Source organism: Dendronephthya gigantea, unplaced genomic scaffold (genome assembly GCF_004324835.1).
Source record: "Dendronephthya gigantea isolate DGI-Jeju-01 unplaced genomic scaffold, DenGig_1.0 000020F, whole genome shotgun sequence".
Taxonomy (NCBI): Eukaryota; Metazoa; Cnidaria; class Anthozoa; order Malacalcyonacea; family Nephtheidae; genus Dendronephthya; species Dendronephthya gigantea.
In genome coordinates, this window is record NW_021163030.1 from 2,298,757 (window position 1) to 2,326,263 (window position 27,507).

At 36.6% G+C, this 27,507-nt stretch overlaps 4 protein-coding genes and 1 pseudogene across 5 annotated transcripts in view; 4 read left to right on the forward strand and 1 right to left on the reverse strand.

Annotated features, from left to right (window-relative positions):
* The window catches only part of LOC114521635 (type I inositol 3,4-bisphosphate 4-phosphatase-like), a 38,996-nt gene extending 30,964 nt beyond the window's left edge, over positions 1 to 8,032 (reverse strand). For both annotated transcript variants that reach the window (XM_028542134.1, XM_028542133.1), the window contains exons 1-15: positions 7,817 to 8,032; positions 6,870 to 6,934; positions 6,595 to 6,682; positions 3,502 to 3,595; positions 3,188 to 3,251; positions 3,012 to 3,059; positions 2,694 to 2,748; positions 2,468 to 2,586; positions 2,252 to 2,368; positions 2,061 to 2,140; positions 1,834 to 1,885; positions 1,686 to 1,709; positions 1,522 to 1,568; positions 1,364 to 1,411; positions 1,209 to 1,283 (exon numbers count right to left, since the gene is read on the reverse strand). In XM_028542134.1, coding sequence (XP_028397935.1) covers positions 1,209 to 1,283; positions 1,364 to 1,411; positions 1,522 to 1,568; positions 1,686 to 1,709; positions 1,834 to 1,885; positions 2,061 to 2,140; positions 2,252 to 2,368; positions 2,468 to 2,586; positions 2,694 to 2,748; positions 3,012 to 3,059; positions 3,188 to 3,251; positions 3,502 to 3,595; positions 6,595 to 6,682; positions 6,870 to 6,934; positions 7,817 to 7,934 — 1,094 coding nt within the window. In that variant the 5' untranslated portion in view covers positions 7,935 to 8,032. The remainder of the gene's footprint in view (positions 1 to 1,208; positions 1,284 to 1,363; positions 1,412 to 1,521; positions 1,569 to 1,685; positions 1,710 to 1,833; positions 1,886 to 2,060; positions 2,141 to 2,251; positions 2,369 to 2,467; positions 2,587 to 2,693; positions 2,749 to 3,011; positions 3,060 to 3,187; positions 3,252 to 3,501; positions 3,596 to 6,594; positions 6,683 to 6,869; positions 6,935 to 7,816) is intronic.
* Positions 4,810 to 6,587, forward strand: LOC114521638. Its single transcript, XM_028542137.1, has one exon. The coding sequence runs from the start codon at positions 4,986 to 4,988 to the stop codon at positions 5,937 to 5,939; it is 954 nt and encodes a 317-aa protein (XP_028397938.1). The 5' UTR covers positions 4,810 to 4,985; the 3' UTR covers positions 5,940 to 6,587.
* A 265-nt stretch (positions 8,033 to 8,297) lies between the features above and the next one.
* Positions 8,298 to 10,597, forward strand: LOC114521445 (COMM domain-containing protein 5-like). Its single transcript, XM_028541900.1, has 6 exons — positions 8,298 to 8,608; positions 9,189 to 9,378; positions 9,500 to 9,547; positions 9,865 to 9,960; positions 10,038 to 10,113; positions 10,257 to 10,597. The coding sequence occupies exons 1-6, from the start codon at positions 8,443 to 8,445 to the stop codon at positions 10,356 to 10,358; spliced, it is 678 nt and encodes a 225-aa protein (XP_028397701.1). The 5' UTR covers positions 8,298 to 8,442; the 3' UTR covers positions 10,359 to 10,597.
* A 44-nt stretch (positions 10,598 to 10,641) lies between these two features.
* On the forward strand, positions 10,642 to 17,964 carry LOC114521542 (annotated as a pseudogene).
* A 164-nt stretch (positions 17,965 to 18,128) lies between these two features.
* LOC114521346 (LON peptidase N-terminal domain and RING finger protein 3-like) lies at positions 18,129 to 27,364 on the forward strand. The gene is made up of 13 exons (XM_028541758.1): positions 18,129 to 19,239; positions 19,623 to 19,741; positions 20,012 to 20,134; positions 20,337 to 20,436; positions 20,523 to 20,619; positions 21,433 to 21,547; positions 21,797 to 21,817; positions 21,974 to 22,074; positions 22,537 to 22,707; positions 26,266 to 26,362; positions 26,566 to 26,650; positions 26,905 to 26,981; positions 27,126 to 27,364. The coding sequence occupies exons 1-13, from the start codon at positions 18,648 to 18,650 to the stop codon at positions 27,330 to 27,332; spliced, it is 1,905 nt and encodes a 634-aa protein (XP_028397559.1). The 5' UTR covers positions 18,129 to 18,647; the 3' UTR covers positions 27,333 to 27,364.
* The last annotated feature ends 143 nt before the right edge of the window (positions 27,365 to 27,507 follow it).

Genomic DNA, 27,507 nt, shown 5'->3' on the forward strand with positions numbered 1-27,507 from the left:
TATCATGGGCGTTGACAATCATGGCCCGAAGGGCGAAGTCTCATATAAAAGTTGAAATAGTGTATAGTTGTAATACCAGCTGCTCTGGGGATTAAGGCAATGGCATTATACCACAAGATTCACTCGAAAAGTATTCTGTTCGCGTTATTGCTAATTTTCTTGCTGCCATGTACATATGGTGAGAATTATGATGTTTTCGAAGACGAAGCTGAAATAGCATCAGATAACAAACTAATCGATATATCATCAGAAAACGAAGGTGACGAGCCATCAGAAAACAATTTTTTAAGAATAGGAGATGTGTACCGAGCAGATTTTGGACCATGGCGAGTGACACCAACACCCAGAATTGATGTCAACCTCATTTCAAAATCAATAGCTGCTAGAGCACAGATTTCTTCAACGAAATCAAGGCAAATAAAGGCAACACCATCAGAGGTCTTCCCGACCGTTCAACAAACACCAACACGACAAACACCAACACCACCACGACAAACAACGCGTTTTGTCTTCCGCACAACCCGACGTATCAAACAATATCGCACTACCAGGCGACCATGGAGTTTTACATCAAGACGACCTCGAAGCACATCCAGACCACAAAGTGTAAGACAATAAAAATGATACTATTATATTGTGGGAAATAAATTTTTCGTGCAACGATCGCGTTTTTCCAAGTCACATATCATTTTCATGTGTGACTGCAATGAAGAAGTGCACTGTTTTTGAATCCATTTTAAAATCATTAAAAATATTTTTTAGTTACAGATCTATCAGCTGATGTTGTCGTGGAAACAGTCCCGCTAAATAACCCTAACGCTAATATACGACTCAAGAACTTGCTATGACTCAGTAACTTGTAGAAACATCCGTGCATGCATGCATGGTTTAAACATATTATCAATAAAAATATGCGCATACCTCATCAATAGAAATAAAATACGAATAAGTATATTTTTTCTTACTGTTTCTACCTTATACTTCTATACTTTCTTTTTCTCGTATCAATTTCTGAAGTTTGATCTCCGACGCATATTATATGATTCAGATTGTAAACTTGAAATTATATCGCGGTATATAAGCATTTGCAAAAAGGTAAACATTTTAACGTATTATATAGTCGGTAAACTATAGGTAACGACATTTTAGTTCAAGACGAAAACTAATCATTTTACTAAATGAAATATCGTATTTTACTCATGACTTACAGTAATTGTTGAGGAATTCTGAACGTCAGAAAGCTTTCGCCCATCATATCCACAAACTTCACCTCTGTACCCAAGCTAAAAAGTATCGAATTGACTTTTCAACCCATTATGATGACGCGATCTTTCGTTGCAGAAAAACCACATGCAATACTTACATTGTAGGAAATCTAAATGATCTTTGTAACATATTGTCGAATTTTGGTCTAAATAGAAGATAAAAAAACACCAATAATAACCGGGCGTCACTCTCCTTGATCTATCTTCCTAAGGCACCCTATAACACAACTGCTTCAAACGATTATCGTTTACGCACTTGTTTATTGAGCCGCATCTTGGTCTGAACGTTCCATCAGTGTCCGCCTGAAAATAGGTGAAAAATCTTGTTTCAAAGATTAAAAAAATACAATCATTAATATACTTGACTAATCTTTCAAGGATGCATAATACAATCTATTTACAATAACTTTATATACCTACCAAAGTATCTTGAACAGTTTCAACCTAAAATACATGCATTAGTATGACATTTTTGTTGTAGTTAATTAGAAAGATTTCTCAGTTAAAAGAAAGAAAGATCTTTTGATCTTTGATCTTTAGATCTATATTTTGATAAAAATTATTTTACCTTCCAGCCTAATAATGTTATTGTCCCTGAGGCCGTTGGAGAGTCCAAGCCACTAAAACAGACAACATTTCGAAATTGTCATGACATTTTGAAACTGTTGACCGCGGAAACATGTAAAGGGTCCGAAAAAAGAAACATGCATGTTGTATAAAGGGTACACTTGTTTGAATTTATATATCATCCAATATTTATTCTCTGCTTCTCGGAAAGCATAATGATGAACTCACGTAAGAGAAAGTTGAATTTTCTGATTCGTGGAATCCAATATATCCTTGATTGTACAAACTGCCTGACCCAAATGAGTCATCTAAAAAATTCATCTCACTTGAAGAACGAGGACCCTGACGTTTTGTGCAATAAGACGATTTGTCTTGAAGTTAAAAAATTACATACACATTATATTTAGTGAACTACTTGCCTCTTCTTTATCTCGGTCGCGAACATCAAAGACAGCAAGTTTTAGTCTTGTTACCTCACTGTAATTTCCACCAGAAGGTATGCTTATAGTCGTCAAGAAATATGGGTGACGTTTTTGCTAAAACACAAGAAAATCCAACATGCACGCACAGAAAATTGGACAAAAACAGTATTGGAATAAAAATCGCCTCAACAGGTCCTGATCATGCTGTAATACCTCTATTATTTCAGTCTGTGCAAGTCTGGACCAAGTTGCTCCAGGAGGGGTCATAGTACTAACAACTATAACTGCATTTGGATATTTATTCTCCACAGTTGGTTTTAGATCATTGCAAGCTGTGTAATAAATTGACAATATTTATAGCTTTACTTAACATATTGTTCAGAATGAGTTTTTCAAAATTCTATATATGCTAGAAAGTTATAATTTACATGAACATTACCCATGCTTATTTCCAGCAACGGAGGTTTGTGAAGCGGTTTTGGTGGTTTTGGAGGCTAAAATTGCACGAAAAAAATTGATAAATTCCGCCGCAAACACGTGAGAGCAACTTCCCGTGAGGCTGCCACTATATGTGCACTATATGTGTTTTCTCATCGACGGAAAGTTTTTCCGCTAACTAGAGCTGGCGCGGGCGTATGAATCGATAATGCCGACCAGGTTGTTCACTTAGTGAAGCATTAAGAGGCCGGTGGTTAACCTGGTACCTCAGAGTATCAAAGATGGGCACAGGTATATACTTACGTAAACAAATGCTTACCTCGCTGTCGTTATCATCACGAAATGGATGGTTATGCGGTAACGGGTGCTAAAATTAACAAGGGCAGTTTGCAATCCAACGGATATATGCATAATAACTAGCTGTGGATGGACTTGACTTCCCATCCCACAGTTCATGCCCATGCCCAACACGATATTGTTTATAATATTGTTTACCTCACCAGTCATCTCGGTAATCTGTTCACATAGTTTTTGTAATTTTTCTTTGAGCTTTTCGTAGCTGCAAGAATCAATCATCATTATATATACTGCATAGTCATGTAAGCTACGGTTCAATGAAAACTTAAATGCTCGTTTACACTTGCGATTTTTGCTGCGATTTTATGTGTGATTTTTTTCTTTTGATAGATGTGAACGAGTAATTAGTTACGAATGCTCTGGTAAATAAAAGCTCTTATTTGAACATCAGTAACTTATTCACTCGTTTACATCTATCAAAAGACAAAATCGCATATAGCCTTAACACTAACCTTGCATTTTTTATATGTTTATTCCAGTCGTTATACTCAGCTTCGGAATTCGCCGCAAAATGGTAATGCTGTCCTTCGTCTTGTCTGTCGAACACTAGAAAATAGTAAGCCTCCAAAAATAAGAGCCGCTGTTCCTTATAATTAAAATAAATTATTAGTGATGTAAGCAACGTGATGAGACTGATGCAGTTCACCTCCAGGCCCTTCTTAAGGCAACTATAGCTATTACAAGAATCCCCTAGAGTTCGTCTTGCCCACGTTGGTCATGATAACGATCTATCACCAAGGAGCAAGGACTGGGGGTCAGTGTGCTCTTTCGCAAGTTAGCAACCATTTAAGGGGGGCTTTATACAGTGTCAGTAATTGACATTTTTAATATTCGATGATGAATTTTATCCACCTTTAACAGTATACACACTATACCGAATTAAGTATACCATGCATTTACACTTCATATAAACAGAATGCTGGAGGTAGTAAAAGTTCGTGGATATAAAGGGCTATACATAATTTTCATTTCGAAGCCCCGCCCAAAAATGCTCATGAAAATATCGTGATGAGGGAATTCAACTAATCAAAAGTTAACTCGTTTGTTAAACGTGACACGGTGCGACTTATTAATTACTGAATGAGGTCAAACATGATATGAAAAATAATCAATTTCAACGTTTAGTCTATAATTATTTGACGAACAGATCGTTAGTTTAATGAGGCTATGTGTTCGTTGTTGCATTGTGCATGTGCATGACGAGATTTGGCGACGGCCTCAATCACATGGTAGTGAAACGTAGCGCAAAACGTTTGTTTCCTGGGCACTTGGTTCGAACTGATAGGATAGGAACTGATGATAAATAAAAAAATGGCTTTTGCATCGTCGTTTGGAGTTAAAAAAATATCGTATTTTGCATATCTGTTTATCCTTTTCTTCTCCTGAAAGCCTGGTCTGTCATGACGGCAGGCCGGCATTACGATGAAAACAGAATATCACATTTTCACAAATTTTACTGATAAGAATGTGAACACATGCATTTATTCAACAAAACGAAGCTCGTCAATGGCGCGACATGATGGCGGCTACCTCAAGTCACGTGGACGAGTTTGTAATCTCAAAAGTACACATTTTTTCTTGAAATGCAAATTTGTGACTTGAGGAAAAACTAGTAATATCTTGATTAATTATATTCGACCCATCAATATATAGCCAATTCTTAAAACTTAAAAGCTTGAAAAAATGTAATGGGAATAGCTACGTGAAATCCATATTATAGAAGTAGTGATGTTTCAAAGACAGCCGGAGAGACATGTATAGATGGCATTTCCATATCAATATTGTCATATTTGCCAAGGGTCATTACGTCTTTATCTCATTTTTCTATTTAACCATCTGGCACTTAGTCTTAGATGATAGGCCAAATAAAACAAAAATTATTCCAGGCTATCAAAAGTCAGTTTAAGCAATTATAGAGCTCTTGAAATGAAGAAACATGACGCGAAACGAAACATCTACAACACCAACTGCAGAATTTGAAAAATATTTTGAATATTGCGTTTGGGAGAATTTAGAGTTGTTACTTGTCACTGGTTTTCATTGTCGGCCATGCTATATCAACCATGTCGTCTGTTTAACTTACAATTTCATACAAACGCTCTTGATAATAGTTCTCAACTATCTGGCTATCCATGCGTTTTGGAAATCGCCGCAGTTAAAACGGAAAACTTCGTTTTTCGTTGTAATGGTTTTATCTTCAAACGACTTAGCAGCTGGACTCATCGCAGAACCGCTATTTTTGCTACATCTGAGCAGGGAAATACGTGGAAATGAAAGATGTTTAAATGTCATGATGAGTCACCTAGCAATTGAAATACTTGTGTCTGCATCAGTTGTCACATTTTTGGCCCTAAATTTTGAAATATATTTGTCAGTCATACATCCAGTTTTTCATAGAGAAAAAGTAACGAATAGACGTATTTTCAAAATCGTTTTAATCCTTTGGTTTGTCCATTCGTTACGAGCCTACTTTTTTATACATTTCATCGATCAAGGAACAGTGAAAGTAATACAAACCGTATTTATAACACTAACTATGCTAGCAATGGTTTTTATGCATACAAGAATTTTTTTGGCAGTATATAACAGACGTAGGATTGATGTTATCACTGGTCTTGCAAACATTAAACGTCGAAAGGCTTTCCTGCAAGGAATACGCGATGCTAAAACATGCTTTTTTGTTTTGTTTTGTACATTCAGTTGCTATCTGCCTTCTGCCATTGAGGTTAGCTTGACGCCAAAAGCAACGTTTAAAGCAATCATCTTAAGTTCTTGGAGTACGACACTCATTTTCTCATTATCAGTTCTTAATTCCATCTTGTTCTATTGGCGCAATAAGTTATTGCGGAAAGAAGCATTGCGTTGTCTTCGAATAAAATTTTCACACTGAGATTTAAAATACAAAGTAGTATACTCATGTAAGATATTTTGAACGTAGCATTTTAACCTATTCATATTTTCAATGTAATAATATTATGTAATGATATTTGAAATATTGGTGACAACGCGGGTCACATCAGCAAGACGAATCAAGGTCATTAATTAACCACTAATAATATGCAATATTCATTCTCTTCTTTCAAAATATATTTATGAGAATATAAGAGTTCTGTATAACTATCATTAACTTGCAAACCGTTTGCAACACAGGTCGCAAGTTGGCAGTTTGATTTTTTGTGTAAATATCAATTGCATGATTTGGGAGTGACTTGATCTTTTATACAATGCCTGATTTTTAAACAACTTATCTTATTAGGAAATACTCTTACATTGCATTCGAGTAATGCAATGTAATAGGTTTAAAAATTGTGAAAAATCTCACCAGAAACATATAGAAAACCTCATTTACATTGTCTGCTTCAAAATTTCCTCTGAAGCCACCCAAGATAAGACGGCTTAATCTCCTCCAAAAATACCTTGTGAATGCCATCAAGGCTATGATAGGAAATATTGTTACAGGATTGGGCCCCCTAACAAAAAAATTGACCCTGGCCCCAAAAATCTTCTGTGTGGCCCTGAATGAAAACAATCAATTGGTGGTATACCTAGAGTAAATGCATATTTCCTGCTAGAGTTTACATCTTTATTGATATTGCATCTCTCTAAAACCAACAAACCAGCAAGTTCAGAGGTCTAAAAACATAGTATAAAACATTGAATGTAATTTGAACAATTTACTTACTGTACCATGAACAATCACATAATCATAAAATTTTGCTTTGGTTATAGCAAATATTCAAGTTGATTATCAATTGCATACATAGTGAAAGGAGTTACATAAAGAGGCAATTATATATTCATAACAGATCAGTGTCAGTACCTTTTCACTTCCTTTACAATAAAATAAAAGATTTCCTTTTAATCTACACCATCTTTCTGTATATGCTGTTAAAAAAACATTCAGTATACTGTGAGACTGGTACTCACATCTCATTTCAGACTTACTGCTAATTACTTCAGTCATTGCGTTGTGTAAATATTATACACAAAATACACAATGTACTATGATAAGACCATTCTGTGAAACTTGGCAGTTCAAGATTAGTGTCCAGTTCGATGTTTAGGGTCCCTGGGGAACGATGTTGATCCTGACCACTTGCGTCTAATATGACCTAGTATTTGCCTGTTAATTAACTTTGCATCAAATTTGGTATAACAACTGCCTAGGTTTTTTGGCTATTGTAGGAAGTTGTTCTATCAAAATTGATATGAAGTTATTTGAGTATGCTGCGATGCTGCTCCATGGTTATAATGGGGGCTAATGAAGGCATTAGCCTATCAATAAGACATTAATTATTTCATCCTATAAATACTGTATATACAGTATATTGTGACTTTCTTATGTCATGCATTTTCAGTCAAATCCAGAATGCACCTAACCGCCCTCAAGCAAAATGCAGGTCTTCTGTATGCTAACTTAATACACATTTGTACACTCAACACCTGTGGTAACTTTGCTAAGTGTCAATACTCAATATATATTAAAGCAAGTCAAACAAGGTACTGGTAATAGTGAAGGAGTGCCAAAAGGGTAAATGCTTATGGTGCTCAGAGGGGTCTGTCTGCTGATTTTCCTCTCCTAATTGTATGAGATATATCAGTTAAACAGTATTGTCACATTATCAAGAGTCAAGGAAGCGGAGCTAGAGCCAGTCAGCCAGTCTTGCCAACTTGGTGGATATTATATCGAATAATATTATATAGTATAGCAATTCAGATATAGACAAACTATAAAAAGAACAAGCTGTTTCCTGGAACAACACTTACACTCAGTTCGCTTCAAAAAAAAACCATCTCTTTCTTTCAACCACAATAAACCTTGAAGATCAAAAGTTTCAGCTGGTTGGAGAGCGATAAACGCTAATTCCTTTTGATTAAACCTCATATTAATAACACAGCCATATAACAGTTTTTTTATTATATTTCTAGTTTATTTAAAACATATTGATATTGCTATGGTTCAACAGACATATTTAATGCAAATTTACGTATTTTATATATATATATATAAAAACAGGAAGTTTATATTGTCCACCAATTGTTGTCATCACCATAAAAAAACCATCGTTCAAACGGCGGAAGGAGTTTTGTTTATACTTGTAGGTGATGTTAGCCCTTAGCTTTGCTCTCTTTGTATAACGTGCCTGAAAAACCTCGAAAAACTGTTGAAATCACTTATTGTTAAAGTTTGTAACTAAGCCCTGTTCATTTTGGCGGTTGGAGTCACTGGTTGGAGTTTGATGCAAGTCATGCAACTTATAAAATGCTAAATTTATACGGATATATTCTTAGCGTAATGGGTAATACGGAATTTGGGAGGAAATCTAAGGAATTTCGTCGCATCCAGAAATCCAAGTGAGAAATCCAGACGACGGTAATCGAAGACTGGAAGTATGGCTGCTCCACCAACTCGTGATCGAACGGGTACTTTGAGATCAAATCCCGCATTTCAAGGCGATAGTATTCTTTTTCATGGATCTAAAATCCCAACAGAAGTTCGAAAAATGGTACCATACCTTACTAGCCTAAAGGTGGAAAAGTTCAAGAAGCTTTTAGAAGGTATATTTTGTTATCACCTTTGGTGATCTCATAATTTTCATAATTTATCCAGTATTCCAGTATTCTTTCTTCTATATACAAATTTTCATATCAATTTTGCACGATAGTGACAGTGTTGTAAGTCTGGGTACAACAATCCAGTTTGGAATGAAAGAGCTTGGTGTGCTTAGACCTCAACCTGTCTTAATTGTGCGAAGTTGATCTTGTGCACAGCATCACATATACCCATCACTATAAAAAATGAGAAAAAACACCAGCACCCTGAAATCACTGGACTTACCCCCAAATACATTGTAAAATGTGCACACACCCTGCATACCTATATGTTTCTAATTTCCATAAGTTTAGCGGCACATAAATGTACCCAAGACGATCGTTGGAAATAGCAAGCCCAACATTAACCCATATCAGTTCCATTATGGTTGAAAAGATGCCTTCCACAAAATATGTGATGTCATATACAGTATATCATCTTCAGTTGGCTATCCAAGATTATATCTTTTACCATATTATTCTCACTTGCAGTATATATAAGCAAATTGATAATTGTTTAAATACCATGTCAATTTATTTTATTTAGTAGTCCAACATTCTCTTGAAAATTATGAAGTTGATCAGGACATACTGTGTAGTTTGAGAGATAAAAATATTTCTGAGGGTTCTGTTCTACAAATATTTTCTGGATTACATAAAATCATGAAAGCAACATTAAGACTGACACTAACATCAATAAAGCAAGAAACCTATAAAGCTGAATTATTATCCTACAAGTAAGCTTTTGAAATGTGCACATTGAATTTTAATAATCTATACATGAGTTGTAACTCTCTTTTAGTCGACTTATCTATTTTAATGTTCATTTTGTACTACATATTTGTGAATATTTTTTAGAATTCCTGAAAACTTTGTTAATGAAATCATTGTGAATGTATTCAAGAGGTAGGCTGAATAATGAGGGTTGGCTCTAAAGTGCTGATTCAATACAGCAAAACCTTTTCTTTGCATTACCACATGACCCAAATCCTATTATATTTTGGTGTTCAATTGACAGTTCCAACTAGTCCATATAATTTTAATATATCATTCATGCATACATGCATTGCTAACTTGAAAAGAGTTCCCAAAATGACCTGGCAGCTCATTTATAACTTTCATTGTTAATTTTTTTCTACATTGGTTCTAAAGTATAAAATGTGCAGTGAGTCTTTTCGAACTGGAAAGGAATGTACATTTCATATATCACTTTTTTCCTCTAGCCATACTAGGGTTGAAACTGGTGTATTAAGCAATAGGATAAGATTGCCAGGGCTGCAATCTTTGAAATGGAGAGTAGATGTGACAATATCGACCAGGTATAAAACCCTGACCTCCTAGTTTACTGACCAAAGTTGGGAAAGTCAAGTGTCTCAAACTATTATTAATTAAATAGCTCACTTAATCGAGTGCTGGTGCCAACAGTCTTTATGGAGGTGAAAACAAGTGATGGCAGTATAAAATCGTTTGAGGTGGGAAATTAATTTTTCTACAACCAATGTTGTAGGATTAAACTTGTAAGGTTGAAATCAGTTCTCCAATGGTTATCATGAAATGCATGCATATCACTGTAATCTAACTCCAGAATGTCATAATACACTTGCTTTGTCTTTAGGTCTCCCTGTCAAAATTTAATGAACTGGAGTATGATGTAGCTTACCTGTTGAAAGAAATGGAAGACTTAGAAAAACGTAATATTTTAAAAATCGAAGATTAGGAATGGTTTCGTCCATGCTTCGTTCGCCTTTGTAATGGAAATAATTTTATCAATATGTAATGCTATAATACATGGGTTGTAATCAAAACCTTCGCAGGCAAGGAAAATACTATTTCGTGTGTGGTCACTGTGGAAACAGCACCATTAATTAATAATTTTTAATTACACAATGTATATTATAATAAGTACGTTGCGAATTTCTAATTAGAATTAGAACCTTTGGAGTACAACCCAAAAGGATTTATGAGAGGTGTTAATCGAACATTTTGAACGTTGTAAATTTTATCTTGCAATATGACGACAGGAATTCGTGTTGTTAACGCGCTAGAGGTTGGGACAGATATAGGTAAATGTTTTATTGAGCTTTGCATCGGAGATATTACAGCTTTGCCGAAACAGGACGAAGTTGATGTTCTTGTTTTATCGGCGTTTCCAGGTAACTATGTATGTCCACTTTGCCAGATTTTTGCTAGTTCAAACAATCTTGTAGTTCTTAAAGTACGGGGTTAATCGATTGCAGGGTAACTAAAATAGAAAAATAGACTTGTTAATTTTTAACTTTGCTTGTCGGCCGTCTCAACAGTCAACAACCTTGGGGTTTCGTATGGATAATTCCGACGTTTTAATGAATTTGCTAGTGAAATTGAGGGAATTGTTCACCTTTGTAGCAGACTAGTGGTGCGTTTTTGACAGTGTATTTATATTAAATAGGGCCAAAGTGACAGCACAAGATTATAAACAATATTTGCTGGCCTGTCATGATATTTACTTTGTGGCTTTACTCGCGCGTAGCTTAAATTTTAATTTGAAACATGATAATGAAGCACGAATCCTGACTATTTATGTAAGAACATATTGAGAAAACGTTCAAGACTGAGGGTAAAAATTATTTTATCAGGTCCTATCATGGATGATAAAAACACTATTAGTATGTTTTTATTATCCATGGTCATATTCATCAATCAAATTGCATACCACGCATACTTCAATAAATAGTTGTAAAGTTGCTATTGAGAAAGAATTAAATTGCTTTTTTTTTCAGTAATTTGAGATTAATTTCCCTACCCCACCCTTGATATCCCATCCTAATTTATGAATTCTCCTACCCTATACCCTTGATACGGAATGTATCTACCCACTAAACCATCATAGAAAAACCCTAGAAATAAGGTACATGTAGTATGTACATTGCACCACACAAAGATACAATATAGGCATTAGGTAGGCTGCAAAAATAATCTCTCCCTTCATTAATTGCATTGCTTTTGTACACAAGCAGTGTATAGTGCAGTATGCTTTATGCTTACCAAGTCGATCTGATGTAATCTATTAATCAAATCATTATTGCTAGTTGATGACCTGGTAATATGCAAAAAATCATATATACCTTTAATTGCACTTCTGTTAAAGTTATGTGTAACATTTTTCAATATGAGGCATCAGATTTCTTTATTGTGCCAACAATCCATCCTTGTTTGGCAGCCTTGTAACTTCAATATGTCTCTGCAAGCATACTCAGTTGGGGGGCAATGTGTTGAAAACTTTCTATCAATCTATTGTAAGTAAGAATTTAACAATCAAGGCCCAGTTTGGTGTTCTATGAGTGTCAATTGAGACTATATTCTCTATTCATCAGCTGCTTGAAAATAAGGATGATGACTGCCTTCTGAAAATTCCCCAGATTTCCACCACCAAGAGTTTTGCAAGATTGGGTTGCAGTTATGCAGTTAAAATCATGAACAGCTTGTGTGTGGCTGAGTAGGCGAGAATTAGAGTAAATGCTTCACCTTTTATTTAGGGAGGTTCCCCAATCCTGTTGGGAATAGTTGTAATGTATTATTAGCCCGATGTTTGGCACCATCCCATCTCCTAGCTGGGCTAGTGAAACATAACACAAAACTTAAAACGCACTAAACCAAATGGTCATTTTAATTCTGTCGACTGTCATGTGTTCCTAAAAGATATCTATTTCATCATCTAGTTTTCTGTTAATGCGACGACGATATCAGTTCAGGCTCGCCTATTTATGATAACATCATGCAGCTGCATTGTCGTCAGGAGACGTCAGTCACCTGCTTTGAATCAAGCGTCCTAAACTACCGTACTGGGGCCGGATTTTTCTATCGCTCTAAAATCGTCCGTTGATCGTTTTTGGCTGAAACTTTGATTATATCTTAGTATTCCTAAATTGAGGATCCTCTTTAATAATTGTTGCTTCCAAAGCTAGAATTTTATTGCTTTTCAAACATTTTTAGGAACTGGTTGAAATGAATCACTACCCGGTGGATAGCGCTATCCAGCCTCCGTACAACCGACCCCTGGATATTAGTCCTCATACAACTGACCAGTTTACTCTCTGATTTCCTGTATTCTCCGGCTAAATTACTAGGCGATTGAAATATAAACAAACTGGAAAAACAGCAGATTTAATTTATCAGTCAGAGTGATCTAATTTATGATTACCTTGCCCTTGGGTAGGAAACCAAGGCGATCGAGGGGGATAAAAAAGGATTTCATCAACTAGGGCCATAGGCATAGGCCAATAAGCCCATATAATGGCGTTTAACATTATTTCAGGTGATTACAGTCCTACACCAAGTTCTCTGATTGGACAGTTGTTTTTAAGATTGGGGATAAGTGTAAAACAACTGGCCAAAGACAAAGAAGAAGATTTAAGAAAGCTCTACTCTTGTTGGTGGTCCAAACCTTTGCCAGATCATCTCAGTTTTAGAAAAATACTGTGTTTTGAAGGAGGGTAAGAGTAAGGCCTTGATTGTAATTATGAAAGGTACAAAAATTGGGGTCAATTTCATCATCGATTGTTTCATCGTGTGTAGGCGTAACATCTCCAGAAGTGTCGGTCAAGTTGTTGGAGATGTATTCAGATGTTTGGTTCCAATTTTATCTAATAATGAAGGAAAAGTTATTATGCCGATTCTCGCGTCAGGAGACCAGGTTGTGTATGATTATTATAAGTTATGGAAACGAGGCGTATTCGCTCTTAATTAGACTACAATCGTCGAATTATTTATAAACAACACTTTGAGTGGGACAAAGTCCAATGCTGTGTACGTAAAAATGCAGTTACCCACACCCAACCTCAATTATAGCCTTGCCCTCCCCCCACTGATGACTGATCGATGTTGAGAAGAAAAAGTTGATCAAATGTTCAGACTTCGCCAGACTACATTTAAATCTAGGATGAATGGAGGGAGAATTATAACGACATAAGAATAATCTCGAGTTTTGGACACAATGCCATGGATGTGTTAATTCCAAATCTCTTTTTCAGCGTAAGTCCAAGACAAAGATGCTCAAGCTTCTCGTGGATGCTGCTGTACATTGGATGAAAGCCGGCTTACCTTTGCGTTCTTTGAAAATTGTCATATTTTCCAGGAATATTGACAACATAAGCAAAGCTGATCAGCCACTTTTTGACTTATTTAAAGAATTGAAATCCAATCATGAACAAGAAGAAGAACAAGACGAGGAACAAGACCAGGTACATACATAACAAATAATCAGGCATACACTGATACACATTAAGCACAGCTTATTTTGAGGTAAAAATGTAATATACCTTAGCTTAATGTATCATGCAGTCTCACATATGTACTATTTGGTTTCGTTATATAGGTTTGAGTCTGAAGGATACGATATTTATTTGTCCTTACAGTGAGAAGACGTGAAATGTTGACGAAGTAGTTGATGTTCTACTTAAGAATAGAAGCAATATCCGGGTTATACGACCATTCAAAACTTGATCTGGAAACATCCTGGCAAAACCAACTGTACGACATCATTAAAAAGTGCCAAACGTTGTCATGGCTCTTACTCCGTCGTTTCTCGAATCAACCGCTGTACAGAGCATACATATTGCATTATTCCAGCCGTAAAATGCAAGAAGTGTCCTAATGCCGCTGTATATTACTGATGTGCCATATATGCCGACCTACATGAGAATCACACAGTATATTGACTGCAGGTATCAATCTTAGATTCCAAAGTATCGTTTGATATTTTTGATTTGACCTAAGCTTGAAAAAAGCCTTTCTTGTCAATTTTTTTAGCATACTGTAGTTTAATTTTGTATTTCTTCTGCGGTGCCCCAGCGCAAGGCAAACTCCAACCTCGTTTAGGTCACCTCAACACGCTTCGCTCTTTGATTACCCACAGTGCTTAGAAGTGTGTGATCTTTCTATTGGATTATCTAGTGAACCGTACTTGAACTTGAACCGAACTTTACTTTTATATATTCATTTGATCAGTCCTAACACACCTAAAAATAAGACATCTTATCTTGCTCGGCATAGCTGTAAATGATGATATAAAATAGTTTTCCCAAAAGGCCGAAGAAATCGAAGAGAATTGAAAGTGCTAGAATTTGTGCATCTTTTTGGACAAAAATAGCCATTGATTGAGAACTTTTTTGAACTCTAAAGTGTCTCTAAATATTACCTTTTGGTTTCCAGGATTAGTTTTCAAGAGAAATTGAATGCTGCCTGTATCACTGTTATCGGTAGTCTTAAATGCGAAACGATTGAGTCAAACAAAGAAACACACCCAAGCCTGTGAAACAAGACTACGATATTTTCTTATCCTACTCCCACTGTAATTCAGACCGTGCGATGCAGATTATGAAAGAGTTACGACATCAGAGACCTGATCTTAATATATTTATCGACACAGCTGAGTTAAAGGCTGGTGGAGCGTGGCAGCTTACCTTGTACACTGCTCTGAGTAAGTTGAATGTTATTTGCTAATATTATATAATAGAATTAAAGGTCTGACCTTAAGATCTACACTTGCGATTTTCACTGCGATTTCAACCGGCCCCAGAGCATTCGTAACTTATTAACTCGTTCACATCAATAAAAAGAAGAAAATTGCACGTAAAATTCGCAAGTTGAAACGAACAAATTGTCAAAGGGTCCAGCTAGTGAATATGCGACGTGGTTAGACAATATGCAACATAACATTAATTTACTCGAGTCTACCGTTTTCCGGCGTTCTCGATCGACGGACTCGACCAAGGTCGAATACGCCATTTTCCAGCAACTCGCCCATGGTCGAATACACCGCGTTTTCCGGCGGACTCGACCATTGTCGAGTGAATAGTATACAATAAAACACGCAATTGTTTAGTATACCAGCAGGCACTTGGTATGCCCAACAGCTATAGGCTAATAACGCTATCCTTCACGCGGATAGTATGGCGGTTAACGGTTGTACCCGCGCGGCCACTGAATTTGCGACTCTTTATTTCAGACTGTTCACGTTTCGTGATTGCCCTGATTTCAAATGACTATCTTCATTCTAAAGTCTGCAATGAAGAAATTTGTCTATCTATTGCACTTCAACTTCAAGACAAGTGCAAAATCTGGCCGATCGTGATTGAACCGCTTGAAGCAAACATTGATTGGTTAAATATGTTGTCACCCGTGAACTGTTATGACGATAATGGAGAGGGAAAGAATAATTCCATGTCTTTTTTATGTAATCATTTTCTTTTGAATGTGTTTGAAGGTAATTTTCTCATTCATCAATTGCTGAGTGTCGTGCATGTGCAGTTTCCGAAATATAAGGATTATATTTAAAACAATTTCAGCGTTTGTACATTTGACAGGGTGTGATTTGAGTTATAGCTATCAAACCATGAAGCTTTTAAACTGAATTTATTATTTAACTTCTTTTCTTATTATATAGGTTGTGCAGGAAACTCCATTTTAGCTGAAAATATCCATTTACAAACATGTTTAGAAGAATCTCGATCGTTCTTTTTTGAAGAAGATTTTATTTCTTTGGTTGTTGATGCACCCAGTGAAGTTGTTACAAAGAAAGGAGACGGCACCTCGACGTTTTTACCAAAAGATCAAAGTTGCAATGTGGACATTTACATTATCTGTTCTTCAGAAGATATTGATTCCTGTTCCCTGCTAAAAAATATCATTACGTCGCAAAATGGATCGCAATATACTGTGAAGGTCTCGACAGACGAAAATGCTTCCACTAGGTTAACGTATTTAGACAAAGCTTGGTTAATCATTCCCTTGTTGTCTAGCAGTTTCATGCAATGCCCAGAATTGGTTCATGAACTGAATATCGCCTGGTGTCGTCAAAGAGATTGTTTAAGCTTGTGTTTTCTGGCAATTGTTTTAGAACAGTTACCAAATAATCCAACTTATGTCAGTCTGTTTCCTTGTTTTTTCAACTGCGAAGATGGCCGCTGGGTCAAAGATCGTGAAACGCTTAAGCTATTTCCTTCAGATGAACTAACTCGTGTTTATAAAAGCTGTCAATGCCCTCTTAATGTTGTACTTTGCTTCATGACTGTAGTAGATCATATACAGCAGTGGCATAATGGTAGCCATTGCCTTGTGCTTGGCACACACAACAAATTATTTAATTGTCTTCATTTAAATGCATGCATTCAACAACATAAAGAAGTATCATCAAAGTGTAATGAAGAAGCACAGGAAAAAGAGGTTGTTTCTAGCACTTGTTCAACGAAAGGAAACGATAAGATAACTGATGAGACGGCTCGTGCTGATGATGATGATAATTTGAAGCCATCTGCACCAAATGAATGTCAAAACCAAGATTCGCTTATTTCTAGCACTTCTAATTCTAGAAGTACGACTGCAGAGAAAGATGAAGTACCAACTGAACAAGGCAATGGCGTAGTTCGTGCTGATAATGATGATAGCTGCTTAAGGCCATCTGGAGCAATTGAAAGTCAAAACCACCATTTAGTTTTACCACAAGAAATAAAACATCCTGACAAACCAAGCTCAGATGTGAAAGTGATCGAGTCGCAGCAGATGTCCAATATTGAAAATATTGACAACCATAGTGCTGACGATTTGGGTAAAGAAACATCAGTTAAGAGCAGGCATGAAAAGAGACTGCTTAGAAAGAATGATCTTTCCTTTTCGTGTATAGTAATTTGATAATTTCGGTTGTGAACTTAAATTTGATGGACGCAATTTGAAGATGATTGGGTAGGAAATTGAAGGAGCGAAGAGGGATTGTGTTACTAGGAATTATCAGCACTTTTCTGAGACTGACTTCCTTTATGCTATTAATGTACAACCAATTAAAGTCAAGCTTGGTGGTAGTAATAGTATAATACTATTAATAGTAAACACGCAATAATTGCTTTTTCCAAATCGGGAACGTTTCATAAAAAAACTCATTGACATTAAGAGCTGATTTAGGTATACTCGAGTGAGACCATCCGATAAACATTGCGAAATGCGAACGTTTTTATAATTTGTAGTAATATTTGATTCACGTGTAAAAACTATGCTATGTATAGTAATGCTTTTGTAATTTGTAGTCTTTTTTGACTCACGGATACTACTCGTACTCCGTAGGACTGGTAGGAGAGTATCATAGTGCCATTAACTCGACCAACCTGCTTTGCGCGCCTAGTATTAAAAACTTTTTTATCTGGGGCCGGTTGTATGAAAGCCGGATAGCGCTATCCACCGGATAGTGATTTTTTCAACCGTTCTAAAAATGCTCGAAAATTGATAAAAGTTCATTTTTGGGACCAGCAATAATTAAAGAGGATACTCGATTTAGGAATACCAAGATTTAATCAAAGTTATAGAAAACAACGGGCGATTTTAAAGCGATTGAAAAAAACACTATCCGGCGGATAGCGCTATCCGGTTTTCATACAACCGGCCCCTGGTTATCTACTAACCAACAATTAATCGACTATTTGTGCATCCGTGAGTCGTCCCATTGAGACATTTGATTTTAAATTATGAAGACCTTTGATTTTAAATTATTTTTTCCCGAGCCGTACCACCTGGAAATTGACAGAATAAGTGTGAGAGAATCATTCAGTACTGCGGGTCCAAACAGTCCATGGATGCTTTGCGGTACGCAACTAGGCCCAGTACCCTGCTCGGTTAGAGAATGGGTAAGTCACTAATAGGAATTATGTATTTTGGAAATTGGAACTTGGAAATACTTGGAACTCGTTTTCCATTGCAATCTTCTATGCCCCTACTAATTGAAGGTTAAAATATCATGAAATGAGGAATAACATTAATGGTTATGAGGTTGCTGATAGTACAAGAGAAAAGGAGGAGACTAATGCTGCTTGCTTCTAAATTATCTGGTTGGAACTCAGGCGTACACCAAGCATAAATCGAGGGTGCATTCTATGAATTTAATTTACCCAGTACAAATATAAAGTGTGTAATGTACTTGACCATTGGTAATTTGCTGGTGGTTTCAGTTTTGTGTTGATACCTGTTATTGACGTTCTCTAACATGGCAGATTTATCGCATGCTGAACAGTATTACAACAGTGGCAAATATTCAGAAGCATATGAAATATATGATGTGCTTTTGAATAACGAACCGCAAAATGTTGACCTTTTGTTAGGCAAAGCAAATTGTTCCACATTCCTCAGCAAATGGCACGACAGTTTGGAGAATATTGAGAAAGCTTTTGTATTGACAAATTTGGATTCTTCAATTGTAAAGACTTTTCTTAACAATTTAATCAAGAACATAAGCACAAAAGCAAGATTGAATGAATACAAGGAGGAAAAGAATTTTGAAGCTAACTTAATATGTGAAATTTGTTATGAGGTGTTATGCTACCCAGTAACACTGTTATGTGGTCACACATTTTGCAGGCAGTGCGTTTTACGAAGCAAAAAATGTCTCTTCTGCAGTGACCATCTCCTTTTTGAAAAATCAGACAATTTATCTGTTAATGTTGTTTTAACAAGTATTACTGAAAATTGTTTTCAAGCTAAGATGAAGGCTTTTCAATTGAGGTGTGAAGGGAATGATTTTTTTCCCCATGGTCAGTACGAAGCTGCATTGAAGAAATATACAGAAGCATTGCAACTAGGTAAATAATTTTAGGGCATTACGGCAACTTGTATGTGATTACATGGCTTATTACACAATGTCCATTAGGTTGTTAGTGGAATCTTGACAGGTAAAGCTGTCTATCATTTAAACATAAGTAAAATGCTATTCACAGTCAATTGCCAGTGATAAAAAGTATATACAAAACCATTTCCTAGAGGTTTAGAGCGGGCTGGGCTCTTCAAAGCCACTGCTATGGTTAAACGATGACAATTCATTTTGAAATGAGTACCCAACAGTGAACACTTAAGTACCCAACACTGAGATTTCTAGTTAGGTGGAATTGCAAACATTTGTTTAAATTCTCTGTATGTTTAATGTTAAGGTGCTATAGGATTGAATGTAGTAATTTAAAATTTTTAGATCCCACAAATCATTTAATCCTTGGCAATTTGTCACATGTTTGTACAGCCTTGGAAGACTATGAAGCAGCACTGGATTATGCAAATAGAGCATGTAATATGTCATCAACATGGGAAAAGGTTGGAAATTTTATGTGATCTGCCACCTATGCCTGACCAGCATGGTTGGTGCTGAGAAATTCTGAAATTCTTTTTTTGAAACTTGAATGATCCTGATTTCACTTTCACTTACTCCTTTACATAACCCTGTGGGAGCATCTGAAAAATATTAAGACATTAGCTTATTGATTTTGAACAACTCAAATAAACTGGTTGTTTCTGATTATTCCTGGTTGAACTTAGGACTATTTTTACCAATTTTACCGCTGAAAACTGTATGGCAAATTTTAGGGACATTATCGAAAAGCTCAAGCTCACGTTGGTCTAAAGAATTACTCTCAAGCAACTGTTTCTTATCTCAAGATTCTTCTTATTGATCAACAAAATGACATAGCTCGCAAATCTTTGGAAAAGGTACTGAGAGCAGGTCCTACCCCCCCCCCCCGTATCGCCATACCATGAGGCGTAAGAAATTTGTAAAAAAAATTGATGGTCAGTGGTTTTAAGACGTTTTCTATGGTTCAAGTCCACGTTTAACGAATACCGGGCCATAGAAAGTGAGGTAAAAGAAAAACTTTAAGAATGATCGTCGAAACAACCTCGTTTTCAATTTTAGGTGTTCGTAGAAATACTAACCAACAGTATAAACCCGGGAAACTCGAGTACGATTGATGATCTCGCTGCATCTCTGGATGGTTTAATTGAAGGTCATGGAGGTACGGCAATTAATGAAAAGTGTTGATTGAAATTTTCATAATGGAGGGATATTAAATATAGGATGTATTTGATTGTCTACTTTTAGATAGCGAACAGAAAAATATCGGTTGTTTTGAAGATGTCCAGTCAATTTTATCTGTGAAACTCGGCATAACTGATTTAGAATGCTCTCTATGTTGCCGGTATGTGTCCATATTTTTAAACATTCTGCATTCAATTACTGTAAGCTCTTTTTAGGCGATACATTCCAGCATTACAGAGAAAGGGAAGTGCTATAACTGGATCGCTAGATCACTTGTTCGCTTTCTTCTTCATAAGTGATGAAAGCAACTTCAAGCAAGCATGGGTTAGCCGAAATATGTTGTGGTACTAATTTACAGGATACAACCTTGGTATGGAGGGAAAACGGGAAGGTTCTATCTAACTTAACACAGCATATTTTTGCCTTTAGACATAACTTCACAGTAGCCATATCATGGGGATAAATTAAGTTGCAAGAATTTTGGAAATAGCGTGAATTTGTTGTAGATTACAGAAATATTAACTGGTGAAGAAACTTCGTTAATAGTTTGAACCTTCCCCTCTCCTGAAACGAGATCGACTTTTTGCGTTCGCTTTCTTTTGAGATACAGGCAATCAAGCGAAACTGTTGCGATAATATGAGCTTGACTAAACACTTCCGAAAAATAAAATGTAATGTGGTTATGTTACTCGGAACTCTCATGATTAAAAACATATATATTATGTTACACTAGTAAAATATTAAAAGCAAACTTTTCCAAGCTTTCGGACAGTTTTGACAGTTTTACGCCAGTTATTCCCTGATGATGGACGCGTTCGTCCGAAAGCTTGGAAAAGTTTGCTTTTAATATTTTACTAGTGTAACATAATATATATGTTTTTAAACTTCCGAAAAAATCGATTGTGCGACATTTTGCACTAAATGGAAATCCTCGTTTAGTAGTTTGATCAACATCAGATCAACGTTGTTTTAGGATGTTTTATGAGCCAGTCACGTGTCCATGTGGTCACACGTTCTGCCAGTGGTGTCTCAACAGATGTTTGGATCACAATCCTGTTTGTCCTGTATGCAGATATTCAATTAATGAGGTAAAGTTTTAGTTAATAATGCAGCTATGCCGAGCGATTTGTGGGGGAGAAGGGGGAGTTTAGTGCCCGAAGCCAGCTCAAACCAGGAGAGAGTTCCCAATACCCTGTCTGAAAGATCACTAGGAGTTTAACTTATTTAAGTTTTTAGTATTTTTAGGGATTCAATTCTACTTCGCTAGACGCGTTTATGCATTTCCATTCCAGAGTAATCCTATTCCGGTCTAATCCATATTTTTAAACTTTGTTTAGTATATCAACAACGAAATTCAAGTACGTTATTCTTCAGCTTAAATTCTCTAATCTAAATGAATCTTTAGTAAATTTATTTTGGGTAAACTTTTCTCAGTGGAAAAATATCTTGCGTAATTTGATATGTCCAGATACTCAAGAATTCTTAGTCGAAGTGCTTAATCTGTATTTTCCTAGAATATTACAAGAAGCATACAAGCTGTTTGTAAAGGATATTTTCCCAAGAAATTTGAGGAACGAAAACGTCAACATGAAGAAGAAGTAGCAAGACTTGCAAGGTTGACTCGCCAATGTGAAACTTAAAACGAGCAAATATATATTCAAGGCCGAAAACACCTGCCGGATAAAGTCCGTCATTTGTTGATCATCTGCCATTCGAAAAATAATGGACTTAGTTTTGCTACAACGGCAATAGGATGCGAGCCATACTTTCATATGAGCCGAACTGTGTCTATCTGTCTAATGATTGATTGGAGAAGACAGTGATTATAGGAAAAGATTTTGCTAAAATTGTAGATGTTGGGGATTATTCCAGTCCCGCATAGGAAAGAGATTGTCACCATAGGGTGTTTCTAATTCGCCCTTTTTCACAGCCTTTGCTATATTATAACAGTTTATACACTGACCTATATGTATATATTCGTAAATTCTAACAGTATATATTCAGGTCAGTATAAGTGCAAATTCACTGGGCACGGCCCAATGCAGATTTTTGATTAATAAGATTTTTGATCATTTAGTGTTGCTTCCGATACTGACGAAGACATTCCAATATTTGTGTGTACGTTGGCCATTCCCACAATTCCTTGCAATCTTTGTATATTTGAACCACGGTATCGTCTAATGATCCGGGAATGTATGGTATCTGGCTCGAGACAGTTTGGCATGTGTTGTCCAAGTGAAGATAACAGGTATATATGAAGTACTTCGTTCATTTCGTTCAATATTCTCATTTGCGTATGTTAAGCCGGTTATCCACATTTTTTCAGCATTTCTTCTCGTAGCATTTCGACTTGTATCGAGTTTGATCTTATTCGCTTAGACGGCCTAGATGAATATCTAAAGCCCAAGTGCATCAACCCCCGACTCTTGCTTTTCCATATGCCTCGTTCTCTAGTTTTCCCTTGTTTCATTGGCTTACAGCCGATTCAGGTTGAGCGTTTAGCGGAAGTGTTGATGACGTTCGTTGTGGGCGTTGCAATGTGACGTTTCTAAGGGGCCAATTACACGTTTCTATGCAAAGAACGTTGCGTCGAAATATAAAGCACATGCTATGCGTTGTATATATTTTCTCTATAAAAATGTCTTTAATTCAGATTAAAGTTGTGTACAATTACTATTCAAGTAAGAGGATAACACCAATTTACATATTGGACGGAGAATTAGAGAGCTTTTCGTTTGAAATGTTTAAAATGCGTGTACTTAAAGATGTCCCACACTTGGCGAAAGCTGCTTCTTTGCGTTGGACCATAGACGATGATGGACTTGAAGTGGACTTGTCGCCAAGTTACTTCAATGTCCAAATGAGAGGAATTTTAGAAAAAGAAAAGAGCATTAGAATATACGCGATCGAATTCGAATCACCGATAGTGACAACATCTACATCGTCTTCGAAGGAAGCTTCTGGTATAAAGTCATGCACGATCAGCGCCGATGTCAAAAAGCCAAACCTAAAGCAAAATATACGCGCACGAAGGACATTAGTTCTACCGGAGCAAGATGAATCGAAGCTGGATTTTGTCTTTGGAGGAGAATCAGACGTGGACACGGACGACGAAAATACCGAAGAAAACGAACCACGTATAATGATGCCTCTTGAAAGGTACGCTTTGAAACAAAAAGAGACGATAGAAAAAATTTCGACAGAGCTACAAGAAGGAACTCGCCAATTGCAAAAGTTTGATGAAAAAATTCGTCGAGCATCGTCCCAAAATGAGGGAAGTTTATCTACGTGTGGGAATTGTCACATGAAACTTGGCCACACAAAAAAATATGTACCTTCTCTCCGTGTAAATCCGCATTTTCTTGTGGCATTCTGTCCAAGCACATGAATGAAAAGGCCCAACGTACAGCTATAGAAGAGACATTGGCCGTTTGCGTGTTAAATTGAATAAGGCACGAAAGGAAGTGGAAGATGCCGGTCGAGCTGCGGACAAACTAACTCATTCCGTTGCCAAACGAATTGAAGATATTGTTATCGCCGAGCAACCAGACAGATACGTCAGTTTTGGGCTACGAAACTGGGCACTATTAAATAAGGATGTGGCTACTCTACAAAAAAATCTCAAAGGGAAGCTCCCCTCACGAGAAAATGTTATGAAACATATTCATGAAGTTGTTAAAAATACGTCGAATCATGAGAGTAAACCAAAGCAAAGATCTAGTTCCACGGCCAGTAGGGCGCCGGTTTTGAGCGAGACAGATCACAGGATGAGTTCGCACAAGCGTCTTTTGGCTGAGAATTATGGCATAAAATTTCCTAGCAAAGGAAAGACACAAACATCATCAGTCATCTGCTCTGGTGACGAGTTGAAAGGCTTCAAAACTCGCACTTCAACTTCAACAGGAAGAAATGGAGTCCCCACCAAAAAGTTCAATACCAATGGAGAGTAAGGAGAGTTCGACGGCGTCGATGCAAAATACACGCAACGACCGAATCATGATAGATGATGAAAATTCCAATCCTGTCCCATTCCAAGAACCCTTCGGCTCCGAACTAGCATCAAATGATCCAGTTGCGGTAAAACGGACAGTCGAGAATATCGAATTTGAAGCCGACGCTGCAGCTGCCCTGCTGCAGTTGAAACGCCGCCGAGAGTCACAGTCCTAGACGTTGAAATCGACATTTACAGTACAGTTGTACAGGTATAAAGACAATATAAACGTAAAGTAAATTTATATTATTAGTTGGCTCATTTTCCTATTGCAAACAGGGCGAATTTGATAAGCTTCAAGACGGACTAATACGTAATGTTTATATTGTGTTTTTTTTGTTTAGAGTAGTCAGATTATAATAGTCAGACTCAGACTCTCAGATAAATGACTAATGGAGTTTGTTTTGACAGGCACTTCGTTGCTTAATTAACTCCAAACGTTTTACCGTAAAATAACGCCATTTAACAATTGACGTAAAATAATTTCATTTATATAGGCTCCTTGATTGAAAATAATAGTTTTGAAACATGTCTATCCTATTGCATTAAATAACCAGTAATCTCATAAAAAGATTGCATGTCACCAGGTGTTATGAAATTAATAGCAGTGTATAAAGCCTCCTTTAAGTCCGTGTTTGTCATTTCCCAAAATCTGTATTTGAGCAAATATTTTAATTTGCCAAAAACATACTCAGTGGGGTTAAAATCCGGGCTGTAAGCGGGCATATAAACTAACTCGATGTTCAAATCTTGAAGAAATTCTCGTAGAACGCGTTCACCTTCGTAATGATGTATTGGACAGTTGTCCATAACAATTGTATCGCCGACTTCAAGACATGGTCTGCCTGTTGCTGGGTTTACAGAAGTATATGCTTCTTCAAAAAACCTTAGAAATTCCAAAGTGTTAGACGGGCCATCTATTACATTCATATACGTTACCCCGGTAAGAGCACACATGAGATTTACAGTTGTGTTTGATGTTTCACAGTATCGCTTAATTTCAATTGCCCTTTCTCCTAAAGGAGCGTGTCCGTAAAATCTTGTGCCGTTGGTGGGTAACTTAACACCGCATTCATCAAAATATTTCAGGGTGTAAGGATCTTTTTCGTGTAAATAGTCCACAAACAATTGTGTGTATGCCATGTTTTGCACAGTAAACCTTTCCTGTGCCACGTGAGTTACTTTTTATAGCTAAATGCTTCGCCACTCGGCATTCTTTTTCGAACAGCATTGCTAAGAGCTGTGGTTGAAGTACTTCCAAGGGGAAGGTCGCCAACTTCAATAAGATATTTTCAATTTCCGAATAACTAATCGAAGGTTTTTGTGTTTTCAGGACTTCAATTAATTGGAGATCTCCGTCTGAAAGACCGCTTTTATTCCCCCCACCATGTTTTAGAGGGCTTAAAGACTTGTCCTCGACAAACTGCTTCCAAATTTTAGAAACAACTGGAGGGGACAAATTTAATTCATTTGCGATATCGGCATATCGTCCGCGAAAATGACCATTAGTCATATTTCCACCCCTCTCAATAATCTTATCAATAATAGTAGCTCTTAAATCGGATGACAAAGCTTTTCCTGGCCTATACGACCGCCCTTTACTGCTAACCTTCCACATTTTGTTTATGTTAAATATAGAACAACAATATAAATTCATAATTTCGCGCCGCGCCTCAAAAAAACGCAACGTTCTTTGCATAGAAACGTGTAATTGGCCCCTTAGAAACGTCACGTTGCAACGCCCACAACGAACGTCATCAACACTTCCGCTAAACGCTCAACCTGAATCGGCTGTATTATAATGCGTTTCTACAGTTTCTCAGATTATGGAGTTATGCTAGAAATCGAAGATTTTACTTTGCTACCAGATGGAAAATCTTTTGTCAAGTCAGTGGGAGGAAGACGCTTCAAGGTGACACTAGTGTATAAGTTGAACAAGCGCTTTCAATTGATTTGTTGTTTTTTTGCTTTAAGAATAACTCGTATGCGTGTGTATAAGATTTTGATCTGTTTTACTTTGATTTGAGTACAGTTCACGATGAATATAAGAAGATGAGATATATTTCTGTTCTGTGTTATGCTTCATGTGATTTTTTTTAATTACCGGGTGTTTAGGTTTTAAGCCGTGGTGTGAAGAATGGTTATAATACAGCAAAAGTTGAGTGGCTCAAAGATAAATCATTTTCAGAGGAAGAGATAGGTATTCCAGAATTTTGATAGTTATCCTCCACACCTAAAGAAAGAACGAGAAAAAAAACACATACTACAGACTAAAATTTCGAAACATTACTAATTGCAATGACTGCCTCGAAATTTCTACCAACAAGCATATCTTGCACTCTATCAAGACTATCATACTGCTTATGTTTTGCACACGTCAAATCACTATCATCGTATATTCTCCTAATACGAGTATACTTAGCTGTAATGTATATTTTTGGAAATCTTCTGTAGAGATTATCAGAAACCGTCAGCAGTACATCTATGCCAAAATCGTGAACTGGTTCTCATCAATGTCTATATTCGAAAAGGTAAATTCATTTTTTATTGCTTCCAGCCACGACTTCTGGCTGGGACCACATCGCCTTTAGGTATCTCCTCTACATGCATGCGCATCTTCCACAGTTCGAGACTCTGATTCATCGCCCAAAAAATATCATAACTTTACATTCTAGATACATTTGTTAGCTGAAAATCAAATACCAATGCATCCTCCAGAGTGTGATACTGAGAATATCACTAACCGAAACGGCCCAAACTGGATCTGGTGGTCTTTGCATCTTCTTCCCATGCAACCCGCGATGAAACTTCAAATTATTTCAATGACTAACATACGACAACGTTTGGATAGAATTGAACAATTCTTTCAGAACAACACATGAGTATATACAATGATTTTAGTGGTTGAATATTAACATTGGTTTAACAACAGCTTTTTGCCAAATAGAGCTATTGTAGCAAAGTCCAATATTTTCAAAGGTGGGGATTTAGTGGTATTAAAAAACCTTAATCACATATCATTACAAATAAAAGAAATTGACTAAGAACTATTATTGT

Coding starts and splice junctions, on each gene's coding strand:
- LOC114521445 (XM_028541900.1), top strand. CDS start 8,443: ATGGCTGCTCCACCAACTCGTGATCGAACGGGTACTTTGAGATCAAAT. Junction 9,548..9,864: donor ATTGTGAATGTATTCAAGAG/GTAGGCTGAATA, acceptor TTTTTCCTCTAG/CCATACTAGGGTTGAAACTG. Junction 10,114..10,256: donor GCAGTATAAAATCGTTTGAG/GTGGGAAATTAA, acceptor CTTTGTCTTTAG/GTCTCCCTGTCAAAATTTAA.
- LOC114521346 (XM_028541758.1), top strand. CDS start 18,648: ATGGCAGATTTATCGCATGCTGAACAGTATTACAACAGTGGCAAATAT. Junction 20,437..20,522: donor TTTAATTGAAGGTCATGGAG/GTACGGCAATTA, acceptor GTCTACTTTTAG/ATAGCGAACAGAAAAATATC. Junction 26,363..26,565: donor TGGGAGGAAGACGCTTCAAG/GTGACACTAGTG, acceptor CCGGGTGTTTAG/GTTTTAAGCCGTGGTGTGAA.
- LOC114521638 (XM_028542137.1), top strand. CDS start 4,986: ATGACGCGAAACGAAACATCTACAACACCAACTGCAGAATTTGAAAAA.